A 12,279-nucleotide genomic window follows, 5' to 3' on the forward strand; every position below is an offset into this window, starting at 1 on the left:
AATGGAGATTCTCCATTTCAGAATTAGGACTTGGCTTAATGCCTGTCTGGGAAAACAACCCTAGGAACTGGGGTGATAGGAACTATGGAACCTTGCAAGGGTCATAAATGTCTACAAAAGCATAGCCATCCAGTGAACCTACATGGGTTGATGGTAAAATAGTGATAACCTGAAAAAATAAGTTTGCTTTAGAGACTATTTCTCTTACAACGACCAAAAAACCCAGCCATCGCAACTTAATCATAAACATTTCATGTAATGTTTCCTTGATGAAGCTTTCAAAGGCTCTGAATGACTTTGTTTACATCTTAACCACTTTATTATGCAGGTAATTTGAATAACTGGTGGCGTAGTTTCCCTTTAAGAATGGTCACATTGGACACCCTTGCCAGGTTATTTAAAGCTGCACTTGGTAAACCAATTTCGGCTGCAGTGGCGTCACACACTGTAAAGTAACTGTACTTTACTGCCATCTAGTGTCAGTGAGCAATACTGCAACGATGAGGCAATGCTCAACTTCACACAGCCTGTGGCAGTAAAAAAGTTTAATAATTTTACTTTTTAATTATGAATGACTAAAGGCTATTGCCAGTTCAGAATCTGCAGCGGCTCATTACCATCGAATGTGACTTTTTAAAAAAATCTCACATTTCCATATAAACTCCCATCTCAGACCTTGAAAACATACAGAAATATAACCTTTTCAACTCCTTGGGACCACCAGTGATTCCAAAATGCACTTCATCATATTCTTCATAACTTTCATATTTCATTAGCTACATTCAAAAGGTGGGGGTCATATGAGAGCTGTACTACTTTCCTGTCAAATAGATGGGTGATGTAATTTTAAACCCTTATAATTAAAAAAAAGCTTTTTTTCTACTGACAGTCGACCCATTTTTCCACAAATCTGGGCTATAAACTATAAACAGATGGCATCTGTTCAGTGATCTGCTCTGTAAAAATTACTTTTATTATTTATAAATAAATAAAATAAAAATGGACTTTTATTTCATGCACTTATTGAATAATTTGCCTTATGATTTGGTCATGTAAATTCAGATGGAGAAACTAAAATATACCCTGGAGAATAAGAGGATAAACTACAATATAAAAGAAACAAAAACGATGCAATAAGAAATCACACGATAAACAGATTTATTTGACAAGTATACAGGAATGCTTAGAGAAATTATAAAGGAGTCAGAACATATTGTAGACGATAAAAAAGGGACAAATGTCCTGTGATGACCGCTTTCAGAAGTTACAGGAGACTTCGAGAAGAAAAGCTGGAGAAGGACGACATCAGCCGTTTCAGGCACTGGGAGCGTACTGCATGGCGAGTCTGTCAAATTCATTCTCCTGCGAAGGACACAGGTATTAATTAAGGACTGAAATATCGTGAAAGGGTTTAGAAAGGTCTGTCAGGAACATAATCATTAGCATTAGCCCGCCATTATAATCACGCTCAGCATCAAAGTAAAACTGGAAGTCATTATTTCCAACCACAGCAGTAACGAGGAAATGCTGCAAAGGCTTTTATTCTTTTTTCTAATCATTTCTTTTATGAGTTCAAGACTTTGGTTATTAGAGAAATCTTCCAGTTTGAAGTGCTCACCTTAGTGAGATATTCCTTAATAAAAGGATGTGATCTGTGGGCGTCTTTGAGTTGGGACAAGTAGCGATTTGTAACCTGTACAGGCACAAGAGAAAAACAAGAGGTTAAAAAGGCAAGTTCACCGCACACGTTCTCACGATCTAGAACTAGAACCATATCAGCTAGTAAATATTCCACACAACGATATTACATTTGTACTGCCACATGTTGTGATACGTCTTGAAAAACATTAAAGGAGGCAAATAAACAAAACAGCATTTTCCACTGAAACACAGTTTTATCTCCATCTAAGAAACAATGGAATATTAAGTCTCTGCCACTGTGCAGTTTTTCCATTTTACAAAAAGCAGGATTTTACATGCTGTTAGGAAACCTGAAGAAAATGTCCTGCCCCACTCGAATAACCACGCCCACTCAGCCTTAATACAGTCACCGAATAACCACGCCCACTCAGCCTTAATACAGTCGCCGAATAACCACGCCCACTCAGCCTTAATACATTCACCGAATAACCACGCCCACTCATCCTTAATACATTCACCGAATAACCACGCCCACTCAGCCTTAATACATTCGCCGAATAACCACGCCCACTCAGCCTTAATACATTCACTGAATAACCACGCCCACTCAGCCTTAATACATTCACCGAATAACCACGCCCACTCAGCCTTAATACATTCACCGGATAACCACGCCTACTCAGCCTTAATATATTCACCGAATAACCACACCCACTCAGCCTTAATACATTCACCGAATAACCACGCCCACTCAGCCTTAATACATTCACCGAATAACCACGCCCACGCAGCCTTAATACATTCACCGAATAACCACGCCCACTCAGCCTTAATATATTCACTGAATAACTACACCCACTCAGCCTTAATACATTCACCGAATAACCACGCCTACTCAGCCTTAATATATTCACTGAATAACTACACCCACTCAGCCTTAATACATTCACCGAATAACCACGCCTACTCAGCCTTAATATATTCACTGAATAACTACACCCACTCAGCCTTAATACAGTCACAGAATAACCACGCCCATTCCGCCTTAATACTTTCATCAAATAACCACGCCCACTCAGCCAGCCTTCAAACTGTCACTGAAGGACGTCTTTTTCCCATATGGACGTCTTTTATGGACAGGACAGTGTTAAAAAGTGACAGCAGACTCTTCTGAGTTGATGTTATCAGGCTTTCTGTGACACACTCCAGTAATATTCAGAGAGAGGCTTCAAGTCCAAATCTTCACTGAAGGAGTCAACATGTCTGTTTTAGAATTTCAAATGTCTGAGATTAAGTTAAAGAGCTGCTATAAAGCAAAATGTCCCAATCAGATCGGTTGGGAGGGCTGACCATCGCTCAAATTTTTTGATACGATACCAAAACTACTCCCTGGACTTCGATACAGATTCCCAGACAACAGCTTTTCTGATACCTTCTATTAAATTACACACTGAAGGTGGGTGTGGCTTAAAGCAGAAATGAGTATGAGGTGCTGGAAGTGGGTACATTTACCAACTGTACAGGTATGCAGACTAATCAAGAAGAGCTGACAACCATAACATATACAGAATGAAATTTAGACAGCCAATCAAGAGTCTAGATTTATTATGCTTATTGGCTCACAGATGCTGATCAGACTCTCCTTACTACAGTACCATAGCTCCAAAGACAGACCCTAAGAAGTTTCACACAGACTTAGTGGTTTTATCTACTGAAACTCTACCCAGGAATCCTCAGACTGCCCCAGGCTAATTCATATGCAGACTGTTCCCCTGGCAGATCAGGAACGGGACAAGAACAGTCACTCACCTCGGGAGGCTTGCCCAGGTGCTGTGTCAAGACAATCAGATTGATGAGTGTTTCAGGGTGGCTGCTGTCCTGTGGTGGATTAAAAGAAGAACACAGTGACTGGACATATTGGAGAGTCTCATCTCAGTTAGCTGGCTCCAGAGTGCCACCTGCACGTTTTACTGCTTTTACAGTTTGGATTTTGGGCCTATACTGAACAATCTGAGACTACCTACACCTTGTATTAACATATATTTCATGTCCCAATTGAATCATTTTCCAGATTCCATTTACACTCTTCAGTAAAATGTGTCCCCAGTGTGACCAGATGAGCGCCGATTGTACTTTCCCCACATAAAAAGTGCATCAACACCTACGTCGAATGGATTTTTCCCGTTACCATAGAAATCGTCAAGCTTGGCTTAGATGCATTAGCCTAGAGTGCAAGAAGGCTCTTGATTTGGGGAACTCCAGCCTTACGTATCCTCAGTCCTGCTTTTCCTTGTTCATCCTCTCACCTGCTAGTTAACACTCGGCAGACGCACGGCTGCAAGTCTGTAACCATGGGTGATGGGGGTGGATGGGAGTGGGGCAATTGGCCCCCGCTAAAATGTTCATCAACTCACTTTAATTATGGAATATTGACATTTGTCCAAACTATATTCTGTGTAAAGAGACTGATCTCCATGACACTAGGGGGCAGCCTGCATTCTGATGTGATGAGTTTTCATGCAATGCAATGTACTATCGAAAGAACTGCGGTCACCAAGTTTAAATTATGCTGCAGCCTCACTAGTAGCACAGTCTCTACTCTGCTAGGAGATTTTCAAAAACTCTAGAAGCCAAAAGTTGACTCTGCGCTCAAAACAACTACCGAGGCCCACAGCGTCCACGGAAGAGGTCCGGCAAAGTGACAGTGACTGGATCAGATGATGACTCTGCTATGGGTCACTACAAGGAATTGTATTTTGTTGTACTGGGCAAAACCAGTCAAGAAATCCATGAGCGTTTTCAGGAAAATGACTTGGAAAGCGTAATTGCACTGAACTACATTCCCAGCTCTCGAACACACACTGAAGCGGACCTGGCGTCTGTCATCGCTGTGGATTTCTCAAAGAGGAGACGAGTGCAGAGCTGTCCCTCTTCAACGCTATGCCATCAGAAGAAATCAGCTTCAATCCGTGATTAGCACTTTTTAAAGCGTCAGATCTGTGTAATAGCCTAGCAAATGTCAGAACTCTTCAAGTTGCTCCTGCCCGCGACAGTGAGCAGCACATCATGCGAAAGGAACTTTTCTTACTTGCGACTGAAAACTTATATGGGAAACACTATGAGTCAGAAGAGGCTGTCTGACACTGCAGGGCTGAATACTAAATGGGTCATTCACATGGATTTGCAAAAAACAGTCAGTGTATTTGATGCTGTGTCCTGTGGCCACCATCTTGCACTTCACTAAGGTAGGACATTGTTTATACTTTGATAAATACAGAGTATTTTCGAAAAATAGGTTTTATACTTCCTATATAGTTGACTGAGATGGCTTGCCCGACCCCCCCATCCATTTCTACTTGTGTTAAAAGCGTGTCCTGGGTGTGTTTAGACCTGCCCTTTTTATGCCTTTCATGTAGTCAGGCGAAATCCGAACACAAGTCGGTCACCGAAAACACACGGATGCAAGGTATAAACAGTCTGTTTAAAAGGCAGCCAGTATAAAAGGGTTCACTGATCAACTTAAGAGAGTACAGCTTACTGACGTGCTGATGGTCTAAAGCAATTCTCTTACTTTGTCCAGGGCGTCCTGCAGGACAGACTCCGCCTCGTCCCATTTGTTCTGGGCCATGTGGCAGGCAGCCTGGCCATTCAGCAAGATCAGAGTGGGAGAGTATTTATCAGCCATCTCCTGGAAGATGTAGAAGGCGTCCTGCAGCTTCTCTCCTCCCTGGCAATAAAGGAGAACAGAATAAGAGACATTTTGTTTACAACGTACAGCGTTCACCAACACGGTTTCATACAACATAGAACTGAATGGATACATGGAGAGTTTATGAAGGGCAGAAACACGCATTCTCATGTGGTACCTAAAGTAGAAAACGTAATAACTGAACAGAGATTAGGGAAAATTCTCCAAAACTGGTAGTTCTCTAGTGTCAGATTAGCATGTGTTATACACTACATGGTCAAAAGTATGTGGAGGTCACTTCTAATTAGTGGGTTCTATGATTTCATTCACACCCAGCAGGGTTCACCGGGTTGCTAACGGATTCACAGTCAAGCATACAGCCATGTAACCTCCATAGACAAGCACTGTCAGTAGAACAGGTCGTACTGAAGAGCTCAGTCTGTCATATTCCCGCCCTGCTAGAGTTACCCTGGGCAACTGTAAGTACAGCTACTGTGAAATGTAAACGTCTAGGAGACACAGCAGCTCAGTCGTGAAACGGTAGATCACAAAAGGAGAGCGTTACCTGTATGAAAGCAGTGCCAACTGTAAAGTTTGGTGGAGGATGGATAATGAGTCTGGATTGGGAATGGGGATGGATGAATGAGGCTCTTTAGTTCAAAGGGAAATCTTAATGTTACAGCATGCAATCACTTTCTAGGGAATGGAAACCGTGGAAACTGTCCCCACGCACAAAGTGAGGTCTGTGAAGAAATGATGTGGAAGAACCCAACGATGTTCGGGTGTGTACTTTTGGCCATGTAGTGTACGCAGGGCAGGAACTACTGAGTGTTTTCTCTTCAGAATATTCTATTGAATATTATGTCAAACATTCCTTAAGGATTAGAAAAGGTAAAGACGTGTGTTTTATTAAAACGACAAATCAACAGTAGAAAACATAATCTGAAAAACTCTTGAGACAAAACCCCTGATATTAACTCTGTTCTACAGCTAACACCCAACAATTTGAATATTTTCCAGCAGCTACTGAGTTATGGCTATTGTGTTTAGCGTTTATGGAACAAGTATTGTGTAACAGACTGGGGGGTGTTTTGTCTGTCATTTTCACTTCTTTTCTCCTCTTTTCCTAGACTAGTGGTTCTCAGGGAGCCCCAGGCGGTCCACATTTTTGCTCCAACCTAACTCCCAATGCTTAGGGATAGAGCAAAAAATGTGGACTGTATGGGGGTCCCTGAGAACCAGTTTGAGAATCACTGTTCTAAATTATGAAATTATATTACAGATTCAGATACAGTTTTAATGCTTCTCCACGCTCACTTATATCGATCTTAACACCAGGTGCAGTCTGAGGTTTTCTACTGCTAGCTAACTAGTGGCTGCAATTTATTACAAGAAAAAATGCACATGAAAGCATGCCAGGTAGCCGTCCACAGCAGAAGGACAATTATTTGGATTATACCTAACATTAAACAAAGATTTGCCATAATAAGTGTGTAGAAGTTACAGAGAATTCAAGTTGTAAAAGGATCAAATACTGAAATGACTGACGTTAAGAGTTTATTAATATTTGAAACTCAATTTTATTGAATATCAGTTGCAGACAAAGTAAGATGAAGTGAGGCAAGAAGTCAAAGGAAGTCAGGACACACAGATACTCACCACGGCGAGGTTGACCCAGGCTGTGGCCAGCTGAGTGAGCGTAGCGTCTTCATCCTGTTCCTGCATCTTTTTCAGCTCCTTCCTATGAAGTTGATATTCAACACGTTAGCAGCAACATGCGCACTTAAAATGATGGTTCTTCAAGGGTTCTTTAGTAAAGAAAATGGTTCTATATGGAACCACGGACACTCAAAAGAACGCTTTGAATGATTTAAGGGTTTTTCTGCATTGTGAAAGGGTTCGTCAGATTAATGGAAAATGTGCTTTAGATGGTTCTAAATAGAACCTTTCTGAAAAGCTTGACATCCTAACGATAGAAGAACCGTTTTTGGTGCTATAGGGAACCCACTCAAAAAAGTTCAAAATAGAATCATATACAACAGGTTCTCCATCAATCTGACGAACCCTTTTAATGATGAAAAGAACCCTTCAATCACGCAAAGAGTTCTTTACGAGTTCTTTAATTCCTGACTGAAATTCAGCTGAATTACCACATTAACTATTCAAAATAACCAAATTCATACACAAAATCATGTAAGAATTCGTTTATCAGAAAAATATGGTTGCTCATAGAAAGACACATCTGATGCACCAAGCATGCAAACACACACTAGACTAAGAAAACATTACAGCCTACCTTGCCATGTCCACTCTGTCCAGCTTGAGAAGTACCTGGACGGTCATCCCCATGCTAATACATAAAAAAAAAAACAAAAAGAGAATCAAAATAAATACATAGAATCAAATGTGTGACTCCTGAAGGCAAACTGAGGACCCTCCCAGCACTGACCACTCAAGGCTGTCTCCCTGGTGAAGCGTTCGCAGGGCAGCGTCTGTGTTCATCTCGTGCAGGTAGATGGAAGCGGCCATCAGCAGGAAGGTGGTGTTTGAGACATCTACACTTTTGCTCATCTTCTTATCCAGCTCAGCCACGATCGCATCCCTGCAGAAAGCACCGTATTTTCACCATGCAGTTTCCAACAGTTTCATTACATTTATGTAATGTACTCTACAAAACCAGCACATTTTACAAAACATAATTAAAGTGACTGTTTGCTCAAAAATAAAAAAATACACCAATTTCCTGATACCCTAAATCACAGTCCATCACCTGATTTTGCACAATCATGAGCAAAAAGGCTGACCAATAATCCACCACAGAGGTCAGTGGTAAATGCACAGTGCCTCCCAATACTCTGTTTATGATGTACAACAATTATAATGGGTCACACTGGGTCAGGCTGACCTTTTGGCCTCATTAGACAGATAGTCCGCGAACATCCTGACAGCCTTCAGCTCCTCAGAGGAACTGGGCTTGATGTCGTCCAGCACCACTCCATACTTTCTCTGCAGAGACAACAACACAAAAAAACTGTTAACCTGTGTTTCTAATTCATGGAAGACAGCCACAAATCACTTGGCAAGTTTTCATTACAGCCCAGCTCAAAGAAAGGAGATCCCTGGTGCACATAGTGATCTTGGGATCTTCAATCTGCAAATTAATGAAAAAATGAAAAATGTAGCCAAAAAAAAAAAAATGGAGCTGCATTGCTTGAAACTAACCTGTGCAATGTAAGCCCTGTAGAGGAAAACGTCCTTCTCCAACTCTTTGTCTGGTCCTGACGTCTGTGAAAACAAAAGAACTGACAGTCAGTCATTTGGACATTAAATATATAGCACCAGTTTCCTGGATTAAGCCTAGTCCTGGACTACACAGCATTCTGAACTGGGAATCTCCATTAAAAAGAAAGTGTAGTCATGGACTGGGCTTAATCCCAGTCCGGTATATAGATTTTTTTTCTGGACACTGACTGGAGCTGAGAATCTAAACGCGTAATTGATAGTGCTGCTATTAAATTAGGGCTGGGCAATGTGACAATATATATCATTATCGTGACAAATCATGTCACAGTACAATTATAAACACAGTACATCTCTTGAACATATCATGTATATCGTCAGTATGTGTAGAACACTGATCAACTGCATTTTTCATTACATAAACCACAAAATTAGTACCATTCAACAGCATTTAGTGCAACACAGTATACCAAATATTGAATAAAAATCACTGTATTCACAACTTATGATAGTATTTTAAAAATGTAGCACTACTGGTTCTCTTTTCTCTGCTCCAACTGATTAGAAATCTGAAAAAATAAATATGGTGACATATCGTTTATTGTGAAAATGTCCTGAAGTATCACAATATTTTTGTCATATGGCCCACCTCTATATTAAATAATAAATAAATAATAAATAACAGGTAAATAATATACTTAAAGGGGAACTTTAATGCTCCGTTCCAGAAAAGCTTGTGAGTGAGAATTGCTTACAGTGGTGGTCATAGGAACCAGATGTTTAATGTCTCCAAAAGCTCCCTCACAAAGATACGTTTAGATATATGCTGCCTGATGTCTGAGACATCGTTTTATGATCAAGTGATCATAAAATGTATTTTAACCCGTTTATTATAATCTGGCACAGGTAAATGCAGAGTGTTGTGAGGCAAAATAGTCCCCAGATTTATGACTATTTCACCATCATCTACATTCCATATAAAACCTATAAAAACTCAGAACACATGTCGGTTCACTGGTGGTTTTGGATAGTAAATAAAATGTCTATATTTGTGTCGTAGTCATGGTGACCCCTGGTTGGGCTGGAGGTAAGGGAACCAGCCCTGTGACTGGAAGGTCGCCGGTTTGATCCCCTGAGCTGACAGTACGTGACTGAAGTGCCCCTGAGCAAGTCGCCTAACCCCCAACTGCTCCCCGGGTGCTCACTAGTGAGTATGTGGTGTTTCACTGCATGGATGGGTTAAACGCGGAAGTGAAATTTCCCCGTTGCGGGACTAATAAGGGTCACTTAACTTAACAGACTCAGATTTCTTTTCACTGTAAAGAAATCTGAGTTTGTTAAGTCACTTAACTTATCACCACCCCTGTAAAGAAATTAGTCTGTTAAGTGACCCTTATTAGTCCAGACTCAGATTTCTTTACGGTGGTGGCGATAAGTTAAGTCACTTATAACCACCACTGTAAAGAAATGTGAGTCTGTGTAATGTGTTTCAACAACTGCAGCTTATTTAGCCCGCTTTTAGTCTAAATCTGGGTCTGGGAATCAGCCTCTTAGCGTTGAGAAACGTGTTCTCTGAGTGGCAAACGAGACTGAAATATTCTTCTTATCCGAATTTTCCGCTCCACCTTAACTGGTACGTGTAACTGCGGTACCATTTAAGGTGGGACGGGAACTAGAAGTTGGAGTACTAGCTAGAGGAGTCTGAGTCTGTTAAGTCACTTAACTTATAACCATCACTGTAAAGAAGAGTCTGTTAAGTGACCCTTATTAGTCCAGACTCAGATTTCTTTACAGTGGTGGCTATAAATTGAGTCACTTATCACCATCACTGTAAAGAAATCTGAGTCTGTTAAGTTTCTCAACAATGAACCATTCCACGTCAAACCACTCTGACTCTGTTTACATCTCAAGGACTGAATTATTCATGAACTTTGGGGAAAAAATGGTGGAATTCTCTTTTAAAGCTAGCTTTGTGGACATGGATTAGGCCAGGTCTTGGAACTGCAATGTAATGTGGTTCACCATTAACAACTGCAGCTTATTTAGCCCGCTTTTAGTCTAAATCTGGGTCTGGGAATCAGCCTCTTAGCGTTGAGAAACGTGTTCTCTGAGTGGCAAACGAGACTGAAATATTCCTCTTATTCGAATTTTCCGCTCCACCTTAACTGGTACGTGTAACAGCTGCACCATTTAAGGTGGAACGGGAACAAGAAGTTGGAGAATCAGCTAGAAAAGTCAGACAGCCAGTCTCCTGCAATTCTAAGAGCCGCTGTGGTCATTTGTTATATTAAAAAGCGGAATATATACGCAGTGTACAGTAAAATATCCACAAAATGACCGCTATTCAACAAACCCGGACAGCTGACTAATGTTGTGTTGACTACGCTAAGCTAACGGCGGTTAGCCGGTTGACAGCACGAACACAACCGCCTCAAACTCGCTTAAATCTCCGCTGTCGACAGTGTTAAAACGCTTTAAACCATCGTTATACCTTCACTTTCTGAGCTTCGTTAATGCAGTGCTGGTAGCTGCCGATGTAAAAGGCGTTTTTCACGTCGAAGAGTTCATCCACTTCGCCCTGCTGCGACGCCATGATGCTGGAGATCAGTACACGTCACACCGGCCACATCATCCGGCCCGGAGGAGGGAGAGTGGGCGGGGCGAGCGGTGATTCCTATTGGTCGACAAAGATGTCAATCACACGTACCTTCATCCGCCACTTTATTAGAAACAGCTACCACTGCAGGTCCACCTTGATTGTGGACTGACCTGTTATTGCTGGAAACCTTCAGTGGTGTGAAAAAACACATACACAGATGTTATACTTGAAGGGGAATTCCACCAGTTTTTCTAAATTTCTGAATAATCCAGTCTTTCGGAGTGGTTTGGTGTGAAATGGCTCATTGTAGAGACTCGGATGCCTTTACAGTGGTGGTGATAGGAACCAGGGGTCACCATGTCTACAACACAAATATAGCCATTTTATTTACTATCCAAAACCATCAGAGAACCTACACATGTCTTCTGAGTTTATATATGTAATGTTGGTGATAGTGATAAATCAGAAAAAGTAAGCTTTCTTTGGAAACTATTTTGCCTCACAGTACCCTGCAAGTATCACATCACCATGAATGGATTAAAATAAATGGATTAAACTACATTTTAAGCTGAAACTTTATTACAGAAACTAGCATAAAACAATTTCTCAGACATCAGGCAGTTTATATCTAACCATTTCATGAAACTCTTCAGACATCTGGTTCCTATCACCACCACTGTGAACTATTCTGACTCTGTAAGATTCTCTAAAACGGAGCATTTTACACCAAACCACTCTGAATGACTTTGTTTACATCTCCAACCATTTAAATATGTAGAATAAAAAAAAAATAGGTGGAGTTCCCCTTTGAGTAAGTACTTTGCCAAAATCTCACCAATTAACTGTGGAAGTATAGAGTGTGAAAGTAGGTGGAACTTGTTGATACTCTTAACAAATAAATGAAAAGTTTTCTTTGGTGGTCATTTAGCCCTGATATAAACGTGGCTGGATGTTTCAATAAAAATGATAAATGAAAACGCACAGAAGCTTGACCGGTTGGTAAGAGAAAAAAGAAAGAAATCTCCTGGCCTTTTAAAGTCTGAATGAAAGTTTGAGGAATTCTGTGTTTTTCTCTTGGAAAATGTAACTGAGTAAAAGTGCAAGTATTCAA

At 40.9% G+C, this 12,279-nt stretch overlaps 1 protein-coding gene across 1 annotated transcript; it reads right to left on the reverse strand.

The window, feature by feature from the left end:
* Window positions 1-1,136: 1,136 nt before the first annotated feature.
* On the reverse strand, window positions 1,137-11,190 carry cope (COPI coat complex subunit epsilon). The gene is made up of 10 exons (XM_036597435.1): window positions 11,061-11,190; window positions 8,552-8,614; window positions 8,235-8,335; window positions 7,779-7,931; window positions 7,626-7,679; window positions 6,989-7,070; window positions 5,213-5,368; window positions 3,451-3,519; window positions 1,619-1,693; window positions 1,137-1,362 (listed from the first exon to the last, which is right to left on the reverse strand). The coding sequence occupies exons 1-10, from the start codon at window positions 11,160-11,162 to the stop codon at window positions 1,315-1,317; spliced, it is 903 nt and encodes a 300-aa protein (XP_036453328.1). The 5' UTR covers window positions 11,163-11,190; the 3' UTR covers window positions 1,137-1,314.
* Window positions 11,191-12,279: the final 1,089 nt, after the last annotated feature.

This window comes from Colossoma macropomum, unplaced genomic scaffold (genome assembly GCF_904425465.1).
Source record: "Colossoma macropomum unplaced genomic scaffold, Colossoma_macropomum, whole genome shotgun sequence".
Taxonomy (NCBI): Eukaryota; Metazoa; Chordata; class Actinopteri; order Characiformes; family Serrasalmidae; genus Colossoma; species Colossoma macropomum.

Bases quoted from the DNA above. Each gene is read 5' to 3' on its own strand.
- cope (XM_036597435.1), bottom strand. From the start codon at position 11,162: ATGGCGTCGCAGCAGGGCGAAGTGGATGAACTCTTCGACGTGAAAAAC. The intron at 7,932-8,234 runs GTCAGCCTGACC...TGCTTTCTGCAG, and splicing joins CTGTCTAATGAGGCCAAAAG to GGATGCGATCGTGGCTGAGC. The intron at 1,694-3,450 runs GTGAGTGACTGT...GTGCCTGTACAG, and splicing joins ACCTGGGCAAGCCTCCCGAG to GTTACAAATCGCTACTTGTC.